At 34.6% G+C, this 18,700-nt stretch overlaps 1 protein-coding gene and 1 long non-coding RNA gene across 2 annotated transcripts; both read right to left on the bottom strand.

The window, feature by feature from the left end:
• Positions 1 to 5,694: 5,694 nt before the first annotated feature.
• LOC132719333 (uncharacterized) lies at positions 5,695 to 7,612 on the bottom strand. The gene is made up of 3 exons (XR_009624207.1): positions 7,495 to 7,612; positions 6,728 to 6,856; positions 5,695 to 6,086 (listed from the first exon to the last, which is right to left on the bottom strand). It is a non-coding gene; the product is annotated as an uncharacterized LOC132719333 (long non-coding RNA).
• Positions 7,613 to 8,581: 969 nt separating this feature from the next.
• Positions 8,582 to 10,132, bottom strand: LOC132719336 (fibrillin-2-like). The gene is made up of 4 exons (XM_060703102.1): positions 10,111 to 10,132; positions 9,714 to 9,836; positions 9,144 to 9,266; positions 8,582 to 8,712 (listed from the first exon to the last, which is right to left on the bottom strand). The coding sequence occupies exons 1-4, from the start codon at positions 10,130 to 10,132 to the stop codon at positions 8,582 to 8,584; spliced, it is 399 nt and encodes a 132-aa protein (XP_060559085.1).
• Positions 10,133 to 18,700: the final 8,568 nt, after the last annotated feature.

The raw sequence follows: 18,700 nt of genomic DNA, 5'->3' as shown, positions 1-18,700 counted from the left end.
ATTAATGAGTACAATAACGCACATTTAGCCTTTCTTTATAGTTTGCTTTTCGGTATACCTAACACATTTGCCGAACTATATAGCTTCATAAGTTACTAGTTTTCGGCATTTATTTCCACAACTATGTCTGATTTTGCACAATCCTGCATTATTTTAACAATTCTGCAATATGGGATATATACGACGATTGGTGCATATCGAATCAAAGTCATCTTCTGCATCTTTCTTTCCCAAAATATTACTTTCAGTGAGAGTATAGTTCATCTTAAGGATGAGACCGGTTTGTTTTTCGTTTTTTTCCCCCAAATTTTTTACATTACCATTTGGATTTTGTATACCAGTACTCGCCCGTTCTTCGCAAGAATACGACTTGCGCTTCCATTCTAGACCGCGTGCTTACATGCGGGCTTATCAAACATATGAATAACGGATGATGCTAATAAGAATACACCGAAAGAAAATTCTTCCAAACACGAATGAAATTCTAAGAATATTTAAAAATCAGCCATCATAAAAAAACAACAACAACAACAAACCCAACTTACATGACGGTATATCTACATGTATTACAAATATTTATTCATTCACTTTCCTTTGAAAAAAATCGTATATTTCAATCACAGGTAAACGTTGCGTGGCCATGACTTACACTATACCCCCGTTCCCCCTCTACAACCCAATACCCTAAAAAAAATTATGAAAAAAAAAAAATTATGACTAAAATATTATAAAGGTATTTTACTCTACTTTCATTTTGCATAGAAATATCACTAGCATCTCAATTATCAGCGCATATATTCATCAATTTTTCACCAATCTTAACAATCTTGGTCTCAAATCTTAGATAAATAAATACTCTTTAAGAAAACAACACTGGCACCTTCGCTGATTATACGTAGCAAGAAATATCCAAGCCCAAACTGTCAACAAATGAAACTCGGAAGAGATCTGATTGCACCGTTTCGGTAAAACTCTCACGAGTAAAACACACTAAATTCACCGTGAAAGAATATTTCTTTGTATTGCGTATTTAAATATGATAAAATTAAATTATTATTTATAATAATTGTTCAATCAAAGCATCATATGAAACTATAACGCACCTTTTTTCCTATATGTCAAATTCTCAATCCAAAATTAAAGTAAATTGGCACAGCAGAATTGTTTCCCTTTAAGTATTTTCATTGGTCCGAGGTTTTCCTGTGACCAATGAAAATACTCCATTTGAAAACAATCTGCAGGCCCATTTTACTTTCATTTTGGAATGAGAATTTGACATATAGGAAAAAAGGTGCGTTATAGTTTCATAAGATGCTTTGATTGAACAATTATTATAAATAATAATTTAATTTTATCATATTTAAATACGCAATACAAAGAAATATTCTTTCACGGTGAATTTAGTGTGTTTTACTCGTGAGAGTTTTACCGAAAGGGTGCAATCAGATCTCTTCCGAGTTTCATTTGTTGACAGTTTGGGCTTGGATATTTCTTGCTACGTATAATCAGCGAAGGTGCCAGTGTTGTTTTCTTAAAGAGTATTTATTTATCTAAGATTTGAGACCAAGATTATTAAGATTGGTGAAAAATTGATGAATATATGCGCTGATAATTGAGATGCTAGTGATATTTCTATGCAAAATGAAAGTAGAGTAAAATACCTTTTCAATATTTTAGTCATAAAAATTATTTTTTTTTTCATAATTTTTTTTTAGGGTTTTGGGTTGTAGAGGGGGAAAGGGGGTATAGTGTAAGTCATGGCCACGCAACGTTTACCTGTGATTTCAATTATATTACCTGATCATCTATTTACCATGAAATTTATTATAAATAAAGATAAAGTGTGCCGTTTTATTATAAGAAAACTTTTTTTATCTTCCTAAATATTTGTATAAATTATTAATATATTATGTATTCATATATCAAAATAATGATCTTACCTTTGCCTACTCGAAAAGTTTTCATTTTCTGTGACTCAACTCAACAAGTACATTACCTGACCTTATTACATAATGAAACCCCACGAGAAACACGAGAATATTCAAATAACACCTGATTGTGAACGAATGAATAACAAGAGCGTAGTGGATGGTATCTTGGCATGGCTTTGGAATGCTGTCTTAAACATGATAAAGTATATAAATGATGTGTTTTTTGTAAGTAATATTAATAAATACTGAGTTTAAAACTGATGTATGGATAGAAAAACAAAAGAGCATGTAGGTAAGATAGTTACCGCACTCGAAATAGGTCTGCATAGTATTTACAGACCCGGTGGCCTTTTAAAAACCTCGATCGCTACGCTCTCTCGGTCTTCAAATCGCCACCCGGGTCTGTAAATACTATGCATACCTATTCCTCGTACGGTAACTATTACTTACTATAAGTGATAAATCATGAAAAGCGTGCACGTTCCTATTGCTTAATATGCAGACGACAGGTTTTGTTACACTAATAAGACCGGGGAAATAAAAGAATAACTGTAAACGGATTGTCAATCAGGAGGACGGTAAGATTGACAAGTTGTTGGTACTAAAATCCGACCCACAGGCCATAACGTATCATTCAATGTGACATAAAGACATATGAGCCGCATCACGACAAAACCAACATAATGGGTTTGCGACCAGCATGGATTCAGACCAGCCTGCGCATCCACGCAGTCTGATCAGGATCCATGTTGTTCGCTTACAGACCCTATAACAAGTAGAGAAATAGATAGCGAACAACATGGATCCTGATCAGACTGCACGGATATGCAGGCTGGTCTGGATCCATGCTTGTCGCAAACCCACTATGTTAGTTGTGTCGTGACACGGCTCATATCACTCTTTCTTATTGCCGTAACAGGTTTCTTATTCAATTTGTATTGTTCTAAGTGATTTGAATCAAATGAAATACTGTTAACGCTGAAGGAAGTATAAGTACATACAGTATAAACATAAGCTTTGAACAGGTGCGACTTTGTAAGCAGTTATTGCTTTTGGGGGATGCGAACTAAGTAACCTTATTATAACAACCTTAAGCTTAATAAATCTGCATGCCTTCAGATGAGCCATAATAGATCAAGAAAATCAAACTAGAGAAAAATTGTAAAGAGTTTTTTACGTAACACTTTACATTATAGATGTAATTCATGGCTAATTTTGCGGTTTTACAACCATATTTCTACTGTGCGACTAATGCAGTAAGAGCTATACATTGTATTTGTTTATTTTTGCTTTTTTTTTGTTTGTTTTTTTTTTTTTTTTTTGTTTTTTTGTTTGTTTTTTTTGTTTGTTTGTTTGTTTGTTTCTTTGTTGTTTTTAGTTCATTTACGTGGATTGTACATTATTTATTATTTGCAATGTGTAATTACTTTCTTTGTTCATTTCACATATTTTTTAACTTTTAAATAAATTTTCAAAATTTTAATGATCATTAACATGAATCAGGATGAATGCTGCTTTATATGTATTACAAATAGTGAGCTGTAAACTTTGTGCCAAATATTAACTTCGGCAATTTCAATAAAATACTACATAGCTTGTAAAAGTGATTTTTTCGAGATACATGTACTTACCACTTAATTAATAAGACGATGAATGTCTGTTGTTAGGATCTTTTTAAAAAAAATATGAAAACGGTTATTTTAGCACGAGGTTTTAGTGTATAGATAATTGGTAACTTGTAAAGGGCGGGAATTCTGTTGGTACAGATGCATGAGATCCATGAATGAGTAATCTCCCCTTCCTTTAAGATTTATACCAACCCAGCAGGGGATAATCTATAAAATGTTTACCTGTGCTTTCACCCCAGTGGAACCGACTGGTTATCTCAGTAAGTAGAGCGTTGGACTGAGAAACAGGCGATCCGGGTTCGATTCCCGTACCGTGCAGGTCACTTTCATTGTAATTGATCATGAAAGCTTTTTTACGGTCATTCGCACTGTACCGCTAATCTGGTATATACAGAAGTTTCAATTCCTTGCGAAATTGAAATTCCTTGAGAACTTGAAGGCAACTGGTACTGGCACACTGCTTGACAGCCTGTCCAGGAACGATGCTGTGCTCTGGTAAATTCAATGTGGCTAACTGCGGTAATCCTTGGTGAAAACTACCAACACCACTACCACTCAGCTCAGTGGTGTTAATTTTTTTTTCTGGTCCTCCGACACAGTTATTATTTAAGACTGACTACCACTTTAAGTCAGTGCTAGAGGCGTGAAAAATGTTACATCTGCGAAAGTGGTAATTAGTTCTTTATTGTAAAATATAACATTGAAAATGTAAAGTTATTTTTTTTACTTCTCACTGACCAGTTACATTTGGATGGTCCTAATGTCACTTGAATCAAACCGAGTGTGCAATTTTTATCTTGATACTTTTTCTTTCATGTCGCCAGAGGATCTCATTTAAAATTATCAAAACTGTATGTAGTACATTTTTAAATAACCAACATGAAAATAACAATAATTCTTGGCATGTCTGTGGCATGGCACAATTCTATGGATTCCTTTGAAATAAGCGCTCAGTTGATGTTTATTTAAGGTTCATAATTTTTAAGAGCATATCATTTAATACACTGAGATATATCAAAGATTCTAGTTTACAGCGTTATTATTTTTTTTTATCGTATTATCATATGAACAACGGAAAATGTCAAAAAAGATCGGTACCCTTCGGAATTCATTCAAAGTGTCCCGGAGTTTGGCGGAAATGAACGCGAGCTTAGTACAATGTATTCAATGCAAGTAAGTTTTAAAAATGACGATTTATATAGGAAAGAGGTCATCTGCGTTGCTTCTATGAGTAGATCTATATTAACCCTGAAGATGCTGAATAATTTAAATGGACTTGTTCCACTTCTATTTTTGGGACTGTCCATTATCAATTTAAGGGATATCAATTTGAATATTTAAAGTTTGTCAAGTCTGGTCAGACAGCATGGACGTTCAGGCTTGCCTGGCTCTATACTGGTGGCATAGGGTTAATGCTGTCGGCTCATGCACTTTTTTAAGGGTTAAAATATAATTTTATTTGGAATGTTTTCATAATGGCTTAGTTTGCATGGAAAACTAACTTCGAGCTCGTGACACACCACGTGAAGGACAACATAAGGTCAGAAACGTAAAATATATATTTTATGGTACTCACTAGATTAAAGAGTAGCACATTTTTTTTCATTTGTTGTAGTTGTCGATGTTGCTTATGTTGTTGTAGCTTTTTGTTATTTTTGTTTACCTCTGATTTAATAGCCAATACAGGGGGAGGCGGGTAAAGAAATCCCCAAAACGTGGGGCTCTAAGAATGACGGCTAGTCATCCCGAATTGATGTTTAGTGACCAATGTAGCCGAACTAGATTCAGTGCTCATTACCAAACATTCCAGCTTCAAGAGCTCCTACAGAGTCAGTGTACAGTCAAACTTGTGTTAGTGACCACCTCCGAACAAAGACATCTATGTTAATAAAACCACTCTTCGAAAAACCTTCATTGATAAAAAATAAAACAGTGTAATCTCCGAATAAAGACCTCTTGTATACGTAAGTCACGTATGGTCACTCCTTTTGGGTGGCACAAGGAACACAAACTCAATGGTTCACTTAAAAATGATATCATAAATACTTGTTTAAGATGTCGTCGTTCAAAATTCTCCTAGCCTTTTGCAAATACTGGTCTAATACAAGTCTTTTTAATAATAACAACACTAGAAGTAAGTTTGATTTAAACTTTATTTTTGGATGCTGGGGAAAGATAAAGATAGAAAGCAATGTCGACATCAATTTAACATTTAACTTTATAACAAGTAGTAAAGGGGGGACGTTAAACCGACCCCTTTACTACTAAAACATTCTAAACAAAATTGTTGAAAAGATGCATTTAATGCAGTCATAAAGAAAAATGTTATAAATAGAGAAAAGGAGAGAAGATGATATATTTTATCAGTGGATATGTCGGTAGTGTTGAAGCGGTGTCGGTCCGGGGCATAGTTCTGGTTTAATGAACTTGATTTAAGCAGAAGGATTACAACAAAATCCTGGCGTTGTGTCCTGACAGTCGTATCCCGCAGGACAGGCTGGAGCAAGTGTGACGCATTCATTAACATCTGTTGAAAAAAAACAACTAAAGTTAACTGATACCTTCATATAACTAATATAGTAATCATCTTTGCATATTTTCAAGACGTTTTGGTAAATTCTCTAAATTAGACTTTGCATGATCTTGCAATGTGATAGAAGAAACATTTCTACCAGAAATCATTGCTCGCAAGAATAAGTATCATAAAATTGATTAAATATAAGTTGATGTTATAATGGAAAAAATATGTTTAATCGTGTTGTATATTAAAATATCCTTACTTAATGTACTTGATTAGAAATCATAGCAAAAAATGTATCTTAGCTTTTTTAATGCACTGACACTGAATTCACTGGTGTCAGTAGTAAATCTGGTCAATTTTACTTTCGCTATTGTTGTAAGTACAAATGTATGTAAGATGTTGCATTGACCACTGTCAAAAGTATAATTAACTCATACACTGTATAATGATAACATAAAATATAGAAGTTTTCAGAAAACATGTTTTCCATGTTGATGAACTAAAAGAAAATAGTTGAAACTAAATCTGGTGCTAAAAGATACAATTTGGTAGCAAATTAGCTAAAAGCATATATTTCACCTCTTAATATATTTGTTGTTTTTTGTTGTTTTTGTTTTTTAAAAAGAAGATAAAAATCATTTTCTTACTATCGCAGTTGCCGGGTGTCCCATTTCCAGTATAGCCTGTATCGCAGGTACAGGAGAAACTTCCAAAGCTATTCTGGCACGAGGCATTGGTGTCACACGGTGATGGCGAGTTAGTACATTCGTTGATGTCTGTAAAATTTCCAAGTAAGAATGCAAGTGTGAATTTATAACAAAACACATTTGAAATATCCTAAATATTATTTTTTGCTATCCTCAATGTAAATTGACAGTGATTAGAAAATATACATGTATAAGATTACATTTTTTTTCCAAATAAATTTATGATATATGGCAATATCAATGTAATCTATATAACATACATACACTAGTATAACGTAATAATTTATATAGATATATAATTATATATAACATAATGAATTTGCCCTGAATTGATAATATAACCAACATAGTAATTTAATTAATGAAATTCCCCTGCTTTAATTATATAACCAAATAATATAGCGTAATGTATTTGCCCTGCTTTAAAAATATAACAAAATAATAAAACGCAATGCATTGCCTTGCTTTAAAATTGGAAAGTTTTATTTTTCAAGAATATAAAGATACCCAAATGGAGCTTCTACCGATACAGAGCCTTGTCTGACTGCACGGACAAGTATGCCTGACTTTTTTGGTCTTACACTGAACATGCAGCGGTTATATAACAACTTTTTTTGCTGAAAATATGATAAAAAGTGGTTGATATATGTTTCACACAACCAATGAACCAAACATTATGTGAGTTAATATGATCGGTAATCACCTACCGACGCATGTTACTCCGTCGCCGCTGAATCCGGCGTTACACGCACATGTGAAGCCTCCTGGGGTATTCGTACATTGTGCGTTCGCATTACAGTTGTCGGTTCCAGTGGTGCATTCATTAATATCTAATGTAGATAAAAAGACGGACGATAAAATATTATTAAAATCTCATTTAAAACAGTCAAGTTGCAGAACGGACTACAAAGGCGCAGACAACAAGACAAAATATACAATTGATTAAAGGCACGTGATGCTCTTAAAAACGCACTACATGCATTTGGAATTGAAGTAGCAAAATGTAAACAAAGAAACGTATTGACTTCCATACAAAAAAATAAGTATTTTGTATAGAAGTCAAAACGCTACTTTGTTTACATTTTGTTACTTTTATTCCAAACACGTGTAGTTCCTTTCTGGGGAATAACGTGCCTGACCTTTTTGGCATTACACTGGACATGCAACGGCTATATAACCTCTTTTGTACTGAAATTATGATAAATTGGGTTCAAATATGTCTTATACACATATGAACCAAACATTTTGTGAGTTTGTATGATAGGTAATCACCTACCGACGCATGTTACTCCGTCGCCGCTGAATCCGCTGTTACACGCGCAGGTGAAGCCTCCTGGGGTATTCGTACATTGTGCGTTCGCATTACAGTTGTCGGTTCCAGCGGTGCATTCGTTAATATCTAATGTAGTTAAAAAGACGGACGATAAAATATCATTAAAATCTCATTTAAAACTGTCAAGTTGCAGAACGGACTACAAAGGCGCAGACAACAAGACAAAATATACAATTGATTAAAGGCACGTTATGCCCCAGAAAGGAACTACATGTATTTGGAATTAAAGTAACAAAATGTAAACAAAGAAGTGTTTTGACTTCATACAAAATAATAAGTAATTTTTAATCCAAATACGTGTAGTTCCTTTCTGGGGCATAATGTTTCTGACCTTATTGGCCTTACACTTGACATGCAGCGGCTATATAACCTCTTTTGTGCTGAAAATATGATAAAAAGTGGTCCATATATGTTTTATTCACCCATGAACCAAACATTATGTGAGATTATATGATCGGTAATCACGTACCGACGCATGTTACTCCGTCACCGCTGAATCCGCTGTTACACGCGCAGGTGAATCCTCCTGGGGTATTCGTACATTGTGCGTTTGCATTACAGTTGTCGGTTCCAGCGGTGCATTCGTCTATATCTAATGTAGGTAAAAAGACGGACGATAAAATATTATTAAAATATCATTTTAAACAGTCATACTGCAGAACGGACTACAAAGGCGCAGACAACAAGACAAACTATACAATTGATTAAAGGCACGTTATGCCCCAAAAACGAACTACATGTATTGGAATAAAAGTAACAAAATGTAAACAAAGCTGTGTTTTGACTTCCATACAAAATAATAAGTATTTTTGTACTGAAGTCAAAACGCTACTTTGTTTACATTTTGTTACTTTTATTCCAAATACGTGTTGTTCCTTTCTGGGGCATCAAGTGCCTGACCTTCTTGGCCTTACACTGGACATGCAGCGGCTATATAACCTCTTTGATAAATAGGGTTCAAATATGTTTTATACACCCATGAACCAAACATTATGTGAGTTTATATGATTGGTAATCACCTACCGACGCATGTTACTCCGTCGCCGCTGAATCCGCTGTTACACGCGCAGGTGAATCCGCCTGGGGTATTCGTACATTGTGCGTTCGCATTACAGTTGTCGGTTCCAGCGGTGCATTCGTCAATATCTAATGTAGGTAAAAAGACAGAGGATAAAATATCATTAAAATCTCATTTTAAACAGTCATGCTGCAGAACGGACTACAAAGGCGCAGACAACAAGACAAACTATACAATTGATTAAAGGCACGTTATGCCCCAAAAACGAACTGCATGTATTTGGAATAAAAGTAACGACATGTAAACAAAGTAGCGTTTTTGACTTCCATACAAAATAATAAGTATTTTTGTACTGAAGTCAAAACGCTACTTTGTTTACATTTCGTTACTTTTATTCCAAATACGTGTTGTTCCTTTCTGGGACATCACGTGCCTGACCTTCTTGGCCTTACACTGGACATGCAGCGGCTATATAACCTCTTTTGTGCTTAAAATAGGATAAATAGGGTTCAAATATGTTTTATACACCCATGAACCAAACATTATTTGAGTTAATATGATTGGTAATCACCTACCGACGCATGTTACTCCGTCACCGCTGAATCCGCTGTTACACGCGCAGGTGAAGCCTCCTGGGGTATTCGTACATTGTGCGTTCGCATTACAGTTGTCGGTTCCAGTGGTGCATTCGTCAATATCTAATGTAGGTAAAAAGACAGAGGATAAAATATTATTAAAATCTCATTTAAAACAGTCAAGTTGCAGAACGAACTACAAAGGCGCAGACAAAAAGACAAAATATACAATTAATTAAAGGCACGTTATGCTCCAAAAACGAGCTACATGCATTTGGAATTAAAGTAACAAAATGTAAACAAAGAAACGTTTTGACTTCCATACAAAATAATAAGTATTTTGTATGGAAGTCAAAACGCTACTTTGTTGACATTTTGTTACTTTTATTCCAAATACGTGTAGTTCCTTTCTGGGGCATTACGTGCTTGACCTTTTTGGAATTACACTGGACATGCAACGGTTATATAACCTCTTTTGTGCTGAAAATGTGATAAATTGGGTTCAAATATGTTTTATACACATATGAACCAAACATTTTGTGAGTTTATATGATTGGTAATCACCTACCGACGCATGTTACTCCGTCGCCGCTGAATCCGCTGTTACACGCGCAGGTGAATCCTCCTGGGGTATTCGTACATTGTGCGTTCGCATTACAGTTGTCGGTTCCAGCGGTGCATTCGTCAATATCTAATGTAGGTAAAAAGACGGACGATAAAATATTATCAAAATATCATTTAAAACAGTCATACTGCAGAACGGACTACAAAGGCGCAGACAACAAGACAAACTATACAATTGATTAAAGGCACGTTATGCCCCAAAAAACGAACTACATGTATTGGAATAAAAGTAACAAAATGTAAACAAAGCTGTGTTTTGACTTCCATACAAAAATAATAAGTATTTTTAAATCAACGCAGAAGGACAAAAAGGCCGAAAACAAGCAAACACAATGTTTAAAAGGGCACGTTATGCCCCAAAAAGGGGAACTACATTTTTGGAAAAAAGAAACAAAATTAAAAAAGCTGTTTATGTTTCCATACAAAAAAATACGTGTTTTGTACTGAAGTAAAACCTTTTTTTACTTTTTTGTTATTTTTATTCCAATACTTTTTCCTTTCTGGGCATCAAGTGCCTGGACCTCTTCGGGGCCTTACACTGGACATGCAGCGGCTATATAACCTTCTTTTGATAAAATAGGGTTCAAATATTTTTATTACACCCCATGAACCAAACATTATGTGAGTTTATATGATTGGATAATCACCTACCGACGCATGTTACTTCCTTTCGCCGCTGGAATCCGCTTTACACGCGCAGGGTGAATCCGCCTGGGTTTTCGTACATTGTGCGTTCGCATTTACAGTTGTCGGTTCCAGCGGTGCATTCGTCAATATCTAATGTAGGTAAAAAGACGGACGATAAAATATTATCAAAATATCATTTTAAACAGTCATACTGCAGAACGGACTACAAAGGCGCAGACAACGAGACAAACTATACAATTGATTAAAGGCACGTTATGCCCCAAAAACAACTACATGTATTTGGAATAAAAGTAACAAAATGTAAACAATGAAGCGTTTTGACCTAAATACAAAATAATAAGTATTTTTTGTACTGAAGTCAAAACGCTTCTTTGTTTACATTTTGTTACTTTTATTCCAAATGCGTGTTGTTCCTTTCTGGGGCATCACGTGCCTGACCTTTTTGGCCTTACACTGGAAATGCAGCGGCTATATAACCTCTTTTGTGCTGAAAATATGATAAATTGGGTTCAAATACGTTTTATACACCCATGAACCAAACATTATGTGAGTTTATATGATTGGTAATCATCTACCGACGCATGTTACTCCGTCGCCGCTGAATCCGCTGTTACACGCGCAGGTGAATCCTCCTGGAGTATTCGTACATTGTGCGTTCGCATTACAGTTGTCGGTTCCATCGGTGCATTCGTCAATATCTAATGTAGATAAAAAGACAGTCGATAAAATATTATTAAAATCTCATTTAAAACAGTCAAGTTGCAAAACGGACTACAAAGGCGCAGACAACAAGACAAAATATACAATTGATTAAAGGCACGTTATGCTCCAAAAACGAACTACATGCATTTGGAATTAAAGTAACAAAATGTAAACAAAGAAGCGTTTTGACTTCCATACAAAAGATTAAGTATTTTGTATGGAAGTCCAAAGGCTACTTTGTTGACATTTTGTTACTTTTATTCCAAATACGTGTAGTTCCTTTCTTGGGCATAACGTGCCTGACCTTTTTGGAATTACACTGGACATGTAACAGCTATATAACCTCTTTTGTGCTGAAAATGTGATAAATTGGGTTCAAATATGTTTTATACACATATGAACCAAACATTTTGTGAGTTTATATGATTGGTAATCACCTACCGACGCATGTTACTCCGTCGCCGCTGAATCCGCTGTTACATGCGCAGGTGAATCCGCCTGGGGTATTCGTACATTGTGCGTTCGCATTACAGTTGTCGGTTCCAGCGGTGCATTCGTCAATATCTAATGTAGGTAAAAAGACGGACGATAAAATATTATCAAAATATCATTTTAAACAGTCATACTGCAGAACGGACTACAAAGGCGCAGACAACGAGACAAACTATACAATTGATTAAAGGCACGTTATGCGGCCCCAAAACAACTACATGTATTTGGAATTAAAAATAAACAAAATTAAAACAATGAAGCGTTTTGACCTAAATACAAAATAATAAGTATTTTTTGTACTGAAGTCAAAACGCTTCTTTTGTTTACATTTTGTACTTTTATTCCCCAAATGCGTGTTGTTCCTTTCTGGATCACGTGCCTGACCTTTTTGGCCTTACACTGGAAATGCAGCGGCTATATAACCTCTTTTGTGCTGAAAATATGAATAAATTGGGTTCAAATACGTTTTATACACCCATGAACCAAACATTATGTGAGTTTATATGATTGGTAATCATCTTACCGACGCATGTTACTCCGTCGCCGCTGAATCCGCTGTTACACGCGCAGGTGAAGCCTCCTGGGGCATTCGTACATTGTGCGTTTGCATTACAGTTGTCTGTTCCAGCGGTGCATTCGTCAATATCTAATGTAGGTAAAAAGATGGACGATAAAATATCATTAAAATCTCATTTAAAACAGTCAAGTTGCAGAACGGACTATAAATTCAAGGCGCAGGCAACAAGACAAAGTATACAATTGATTTAAGGCACGATATGCCAAAAAAAACGAACTACACGTATTTGGGATAAAAGTTACAAAATGTAAACAAAGCTGTGTTTTCCTTCCATACAAAATACTTAATATATAGTCAAAAAGCAACAGAAGGTCGAGATTGGTCAGGTAATATACCAATATGTAGCTTTTGGGGAATCAGGGGAATCATAAATAGTCACCAAAAATAAAAAGCTATAGAAATGGAAATTAAAGCATTTCATGATGGGCCATTAAACACTAAAATACAATATTATATACCGCTTCTTTATTTATAAAAGAGTCAGTGGGCCTTTAGATAGAATAATATCCACGATGACGTCAGAGGAAACTAAGTTTTTATCAGACCTCTAAAATTTAGTCGTATATAATCTTTCAGAATGCGCATTACATAAGCTGATTCCCAAAGTTTTCAGAGCAATTTATTAAGAAACATGTTGTTGTAGTAAGAATTCTTTACTTGTACCTCTAACACTTTGTTACAGTAAAGTGAAGTATAAAATAATGAATAACATATAGTATTAAAATGACCGATCAGTAAGTCCGCAAACAATTCACTGTTTCAGGCTGACTGGGAGGTCACTGCCCCCCATCGTTGTGAAAACTTAAATAAAACTTGGACAGGCGATATTACATACATTGCTGACACCGCTTGTATAGTTATAATTTTTGAAATTTACAAAAGATACAATATAAAGAGGTAAATCTATTAAAAAATATGCAAGTAATTTAATTATGGACTGTTATGTTCAAACTGTGTTCACTTAATGGCCGAAATGTGTACTTAAAATCTCACATAGTATTTGCTTAAATATACTGCATAATGCAAATTTTATATAAGATCTTTGTAAAATGAAAAAAAAAGTCAAAAGAACATCTGGAAAAAAAGTGGACAGACTAACTGCATATAGAAAGACAAGTCGGTCATACAAACAAGCCGGTCACACAAACAAGTCGGTCATACAAACAAGTCAGTCATACAAATAGACAGAATATTACCCGTTGAACACGTTGGCCCTGTGAATCCTGAACCAGTACAATCACACGCTACATTGCCATCTCCATTTATAAAACATTGTTGTGGCACAATGTTGCATGGACCTAGAAATATGAAGATCTGTCATTTAAAATATCAAACTTTGTCAACATGTAGTGCTTGAAATTATGCTTAAATCATAACAAATAATAACAACAATTTACATAAGTCACACTGGACTTGTTTTCCAATCCTCGAACTATTTCAGTGTGTTTCTATATGCTCACTCTATAAATCTTTTGTACAGTTTGAAATAACTAACATGTAGTCATCTGCTTGCACCTTCTTTGCGCAAAAAAGAATAATAATAAGGAAATACTAAGGCAAATTACTTGATAACTTGTTAATTACAATAAACTGAAGAATGTTATCTTCTTTGTTTAAGATATCGGTTGGCAACAAAATAACTACTAACGATCTTTGTCGAAGTATTTATATTTTAGTAGAATAAATTATAATATATAAAAGTCTTACAGTCGTAGCATTTAAATTGACTTGGATTATTTGAATTGCCTGGAGGTCCACAAAATTGGCCTGATGGACAAGACTGTATATGAAATAAACAATAATACTCTATATATCGATTATAAACGTCATGTGCTATTTATAGCCGTACCATTCTATATATGGCCGTAATATCACAAGGAACAAATTTAATTATACAAAATTAATATATAACATTAATGTTACATGAATCTTAAATAAGTGGAAATTTAATATACAATACAAAATTAATACTAGAAGTTTTACGATAAAATATGAAAACTTTATATTAAAAATTTAAAAATGACAAAGTACATAAAAATTCATACATTAGGAAAATTCTTTTTGCAATTTGTAACCGCCGCATTTGCCGAAGCAATACACACAAGCAACAACGCCTATAACAGAAAATGTTACAATTAGGTAGGGCGAAAGTATTTGGTTCCCTATAAAGTACACCATGTAAACTTCTATATGCATGGTTTGTTTGTATAGTATGCATATTTGAAGCGGCATTATCCTCCAAAATAGAATTATTAGTACTATCTACACTAAACAATTTTGCATGGAAGCGCTGTACATAGACTATTTCAGGAGAGATCCTCTTTGAAGCCATGTTGCATGGTTGGCTACCCCGATACAACAAAATCATGTTTATGTGTCACACATTTCATTCATAGGAGAAAAACACCTCTTAAGCATGATAACTGAATTTTCAGGTAGAATTTATGATATCAGTCTATGGGTAAATCAATACGTGAGTCTAACCTTCGCGAAATAAAACCGCCGGAAGCTCCACGTCGGAGAGTGAATCCTACCATTACCGGAAAGGATAAAATGACCCAAAATTAAACAGGAATTATCTTTAAAAAGATACCCGGCCGTTAACTTGCATAGGATAAGCTACTTCCACAAACAGAACATTTTATTCGGTTTATTTCAGTTTATTTTCCCGCAATGTTTTCCCAATTAGTTGTCATCTTAGATTTAAACAATATTACTTACATAATTTGATTTAATCAAAATGGAATTTGATTTGAATAGGAATGTATAATAAAATAAAGATTGAGTAGACACTGTACACAAATTCCACTAAATGCAACTGTAAAATAGTCGAAAGTTCGTTTCAATCGTCTTATACTCGGTTCCAGAAGAGAATGTAATGACTAGAACAGCTTAGAAGAAAACTCAATCGAACGCAAAAGTATTAAAATGGCTATCTATCATATTCAATTTAATATATTTATTAAAAAGCTGTTAGAAACATCTATAAAATATCATTATTGGATTGTTATATTTATCCTCCATATCTTTTTCCGACTTTTCTTGCCATCTCGCAATCGAACAGACCTCTACCTCTAACGGAAGCTATCGAACAGGCTATTAGTGTTAAAATAACCAATGAAAATTCTGCCTATATTCATTTCTTTTCTGCTTATTTTACCGGAAGTCAAGGTGAATTCAGATGGCATTCGGCCGAAAAAAATGCGTTAATCAGATGAAAACATATTATTAAGTATAAATTAACCAAACGAAAAATCACTTTAGAGAAGAGAGGTAAAATAGAAAGCATGAGAACTAACATCTTTTTTTAAAAAGTTAAGCAGCTATGAAAATTAAATTTGATTGGCCAAATAAATTTTCGAGTCCAGCTCAGACAGGTGAATCATATGAAAAGATGGAAGCCAAGCCGCGGTTAAAATTCGGATAAATATGGAGTTTTAAGGATGTTTTCTATTGCATCCTCAGTAAAATCCTAACATAATACTGGCTCGCCGTGGCGAGCCGGCAATACGTAAGTTTTCTGGAGTTCAGTAATCGTGTCTATGAGATAAAGGTGACTATGAAATATATTTTGTACTCTTGGTCTCTTTTTTAAACTTAGAAAATTCTGCGAATAGCGGTGCACGCTGACTTCCCTACAGCTTTTGTTATACTAGTTATACACAACAAATGAGCCGCGTCACGACAAAACCAACATAGTGGGTTTGCGACCAGCAAGGATCCAGATCAGACTGCGCATCCGCGGATGCGCAGGCTGGTCTTGATCCATGCTGGTCGCAAACCCACTATGTTGGTTTTGTCGTGACGCGGCTCATTAATTATCAAAATACGGGGAAGTCAATTCGCGCTTGACCGGCTATAGACTTCACGTGTATATTCAAAAGGCAATCAAATAAAAAAAAACAATTAAAGTATAATATATAGAATTCTATGAAATTGACTGAAAATTTCATTGAAAGGTATATAATTCTATACATTTTTTAATTGATTTTTTTTATTTAATTTTCTTTTAAGTATACACCTGTAGTCTATAGCCGGGCAAGCTAAAACCCAGGCCCGCTTTGACTTCCCCGTTTTATCTGAAGATATTTATCCTTAACAACAATCAGTAGAAAGCATGACATGGTATCAGACAATATTTCATCTCGTATGTTACAGTTCCTTCCCCGTCAAAATGTCTGAAGTACCACGTATATAATAAGAAGTAATCTTATCAAATTGTCATCAGAAATCTAATCATTAAATAACAAACTTTCAAAAGAACTGTAAAAAATATAAAACAAAACAAACAATAAAGACTCACCGCTGTCCTGAGCAATAATTTTCCTGCCATGTCCAGAAATGAAATACTGACACAAGTGATAGTTGTAACAAGTATTCAGCAATGATGAAAAAGCTGCGTGTCAGTCGCTATTTATCAGATGATTTTAATGAGTATTCATTGATCTATTATGTTTTTTTATGAAAAAATGGAAATTATACGCCTGACCCTTACACCTGTTGCCCGGCCCTTACACATGTTACCTGACATAATTCAAATGTCAGATAAGAGAACCGTTTTGTTCTATGACGCTCGCCTGAGTTGTAAAGCTAATAAAATAATTTGCAGAGTATTGTGGTTTGCAGACCTGTGGCAACACAAAATTTTCACATTACAATATGTTTGACAAGCTTTTCACGTGTGTTCAAATCATAATATATAACAAACAACAACAACTACAAAAAGAAGCTTGAGTGGGTATAGGAACACCTCGGCCATTATTCATAATAGAATAAACTCCATAATTATAACAATTTACCGCTTAGAATAATGCTGTAACAGCGGTCCGTCACAATGATTGACTCTCGGATAAAACGATATCCGCATAAAGCGATAAAAAATCGTTATAAGCGGAGTTTACTGTTATATCACGCGACGTTTGACGGAAAATGCCGAGAAGATGCGATTGGCGGGTATCATAATATTAGCGAATTAACAGCTCGCCTTTGTGCCTTAACGGGCGAATGAACCCTTATTAAGCATAGACTATATACATAATGTACCTTTTATGTGTGATTTAGGCTATATTTTCCGATTATTTTATGTTATTTTACCACACGCACTCATTTTCATATAATAAAGTACATTCTGGCTTAGATTAGATGTTGCTAGCACGAGGTCTTCGCGTGATCGCAGTGTGTTATAAAACAAATGTTAAAATATGTCAAAAGGATATAAACTTTATAAACTTTTCCTATAACGAAAACAATAATAACTTTAATAAGATCAATGTTTTCATAATGTCACGCTGAACGTGTCCCACTAGGACAGATACGAGACACTGGGATGTAAGTTCGCTTATTATCGATAAGTTAAGTGGATATATTCAGACAATAATTTTATAAACACATTACAATTATTTGATTGGAAGCTGTGAATCGCCATTAAATTGTTCAGTAATGCATTTATTATTGTATGCATTAATTCTTTATAAATCCTTTCTCATCACACATATATTTTTTTCATACCCCACACCTTTCTGCCAAATTACTCCCATCTTATTTTTTTTAAACCCATATTACTTTATGTCACACTGCTTAAACCTCTCATACCTTTCTGCCACATTAGATCTACTTCCATCTTATACTGCCCTGCCACGTACAGTGATATTTCCATCTTGTCCCCCCACAAATCTTTTAGTCACATAACTTTCTTCCCTTCGTTAAATGTGCATCACTACTCAAAAATTTACTTTCAAACCCCCGTTAGTTACACTTACCCCCATTGTTTTGGCGCCAAAACCCGGCAGTGCCGGTGTTGCGTGAGATTCGTCAGGACCGTGAAAAAAAGTAAGGCGGAAAGTATCAAGCGTATGTTCCGTCTATTACCATACCGACCCGTAGTGAGCGGTAGGGTGCTTTTCCTAAATTTGTTAAAAAGTTTTATATCATACGATAGAAGAAG

The sequence above is a fragment of the Ruditapes philippinarum genome, unplaced genomic scaffold (assembly GCF_026571515.1).
Source record: "Ruditapes philippinarum isolate M1 unplaced genomic scaffold, ASM2657151v2 ctg5628_1_1_1_1, whole genome shotgun sequence".
Classification (NCBI taxonomy): Eukaryota; Metazoa; Mollusca; class Bivalvia; order Venerida; family Veneridae; genus Ruditapes; species Ruditapes philippinarum.
Note: the sequence above shows the minus strand (reverse complement) of the source record. Positions and strands in the feature narration are given on the sequence as shown.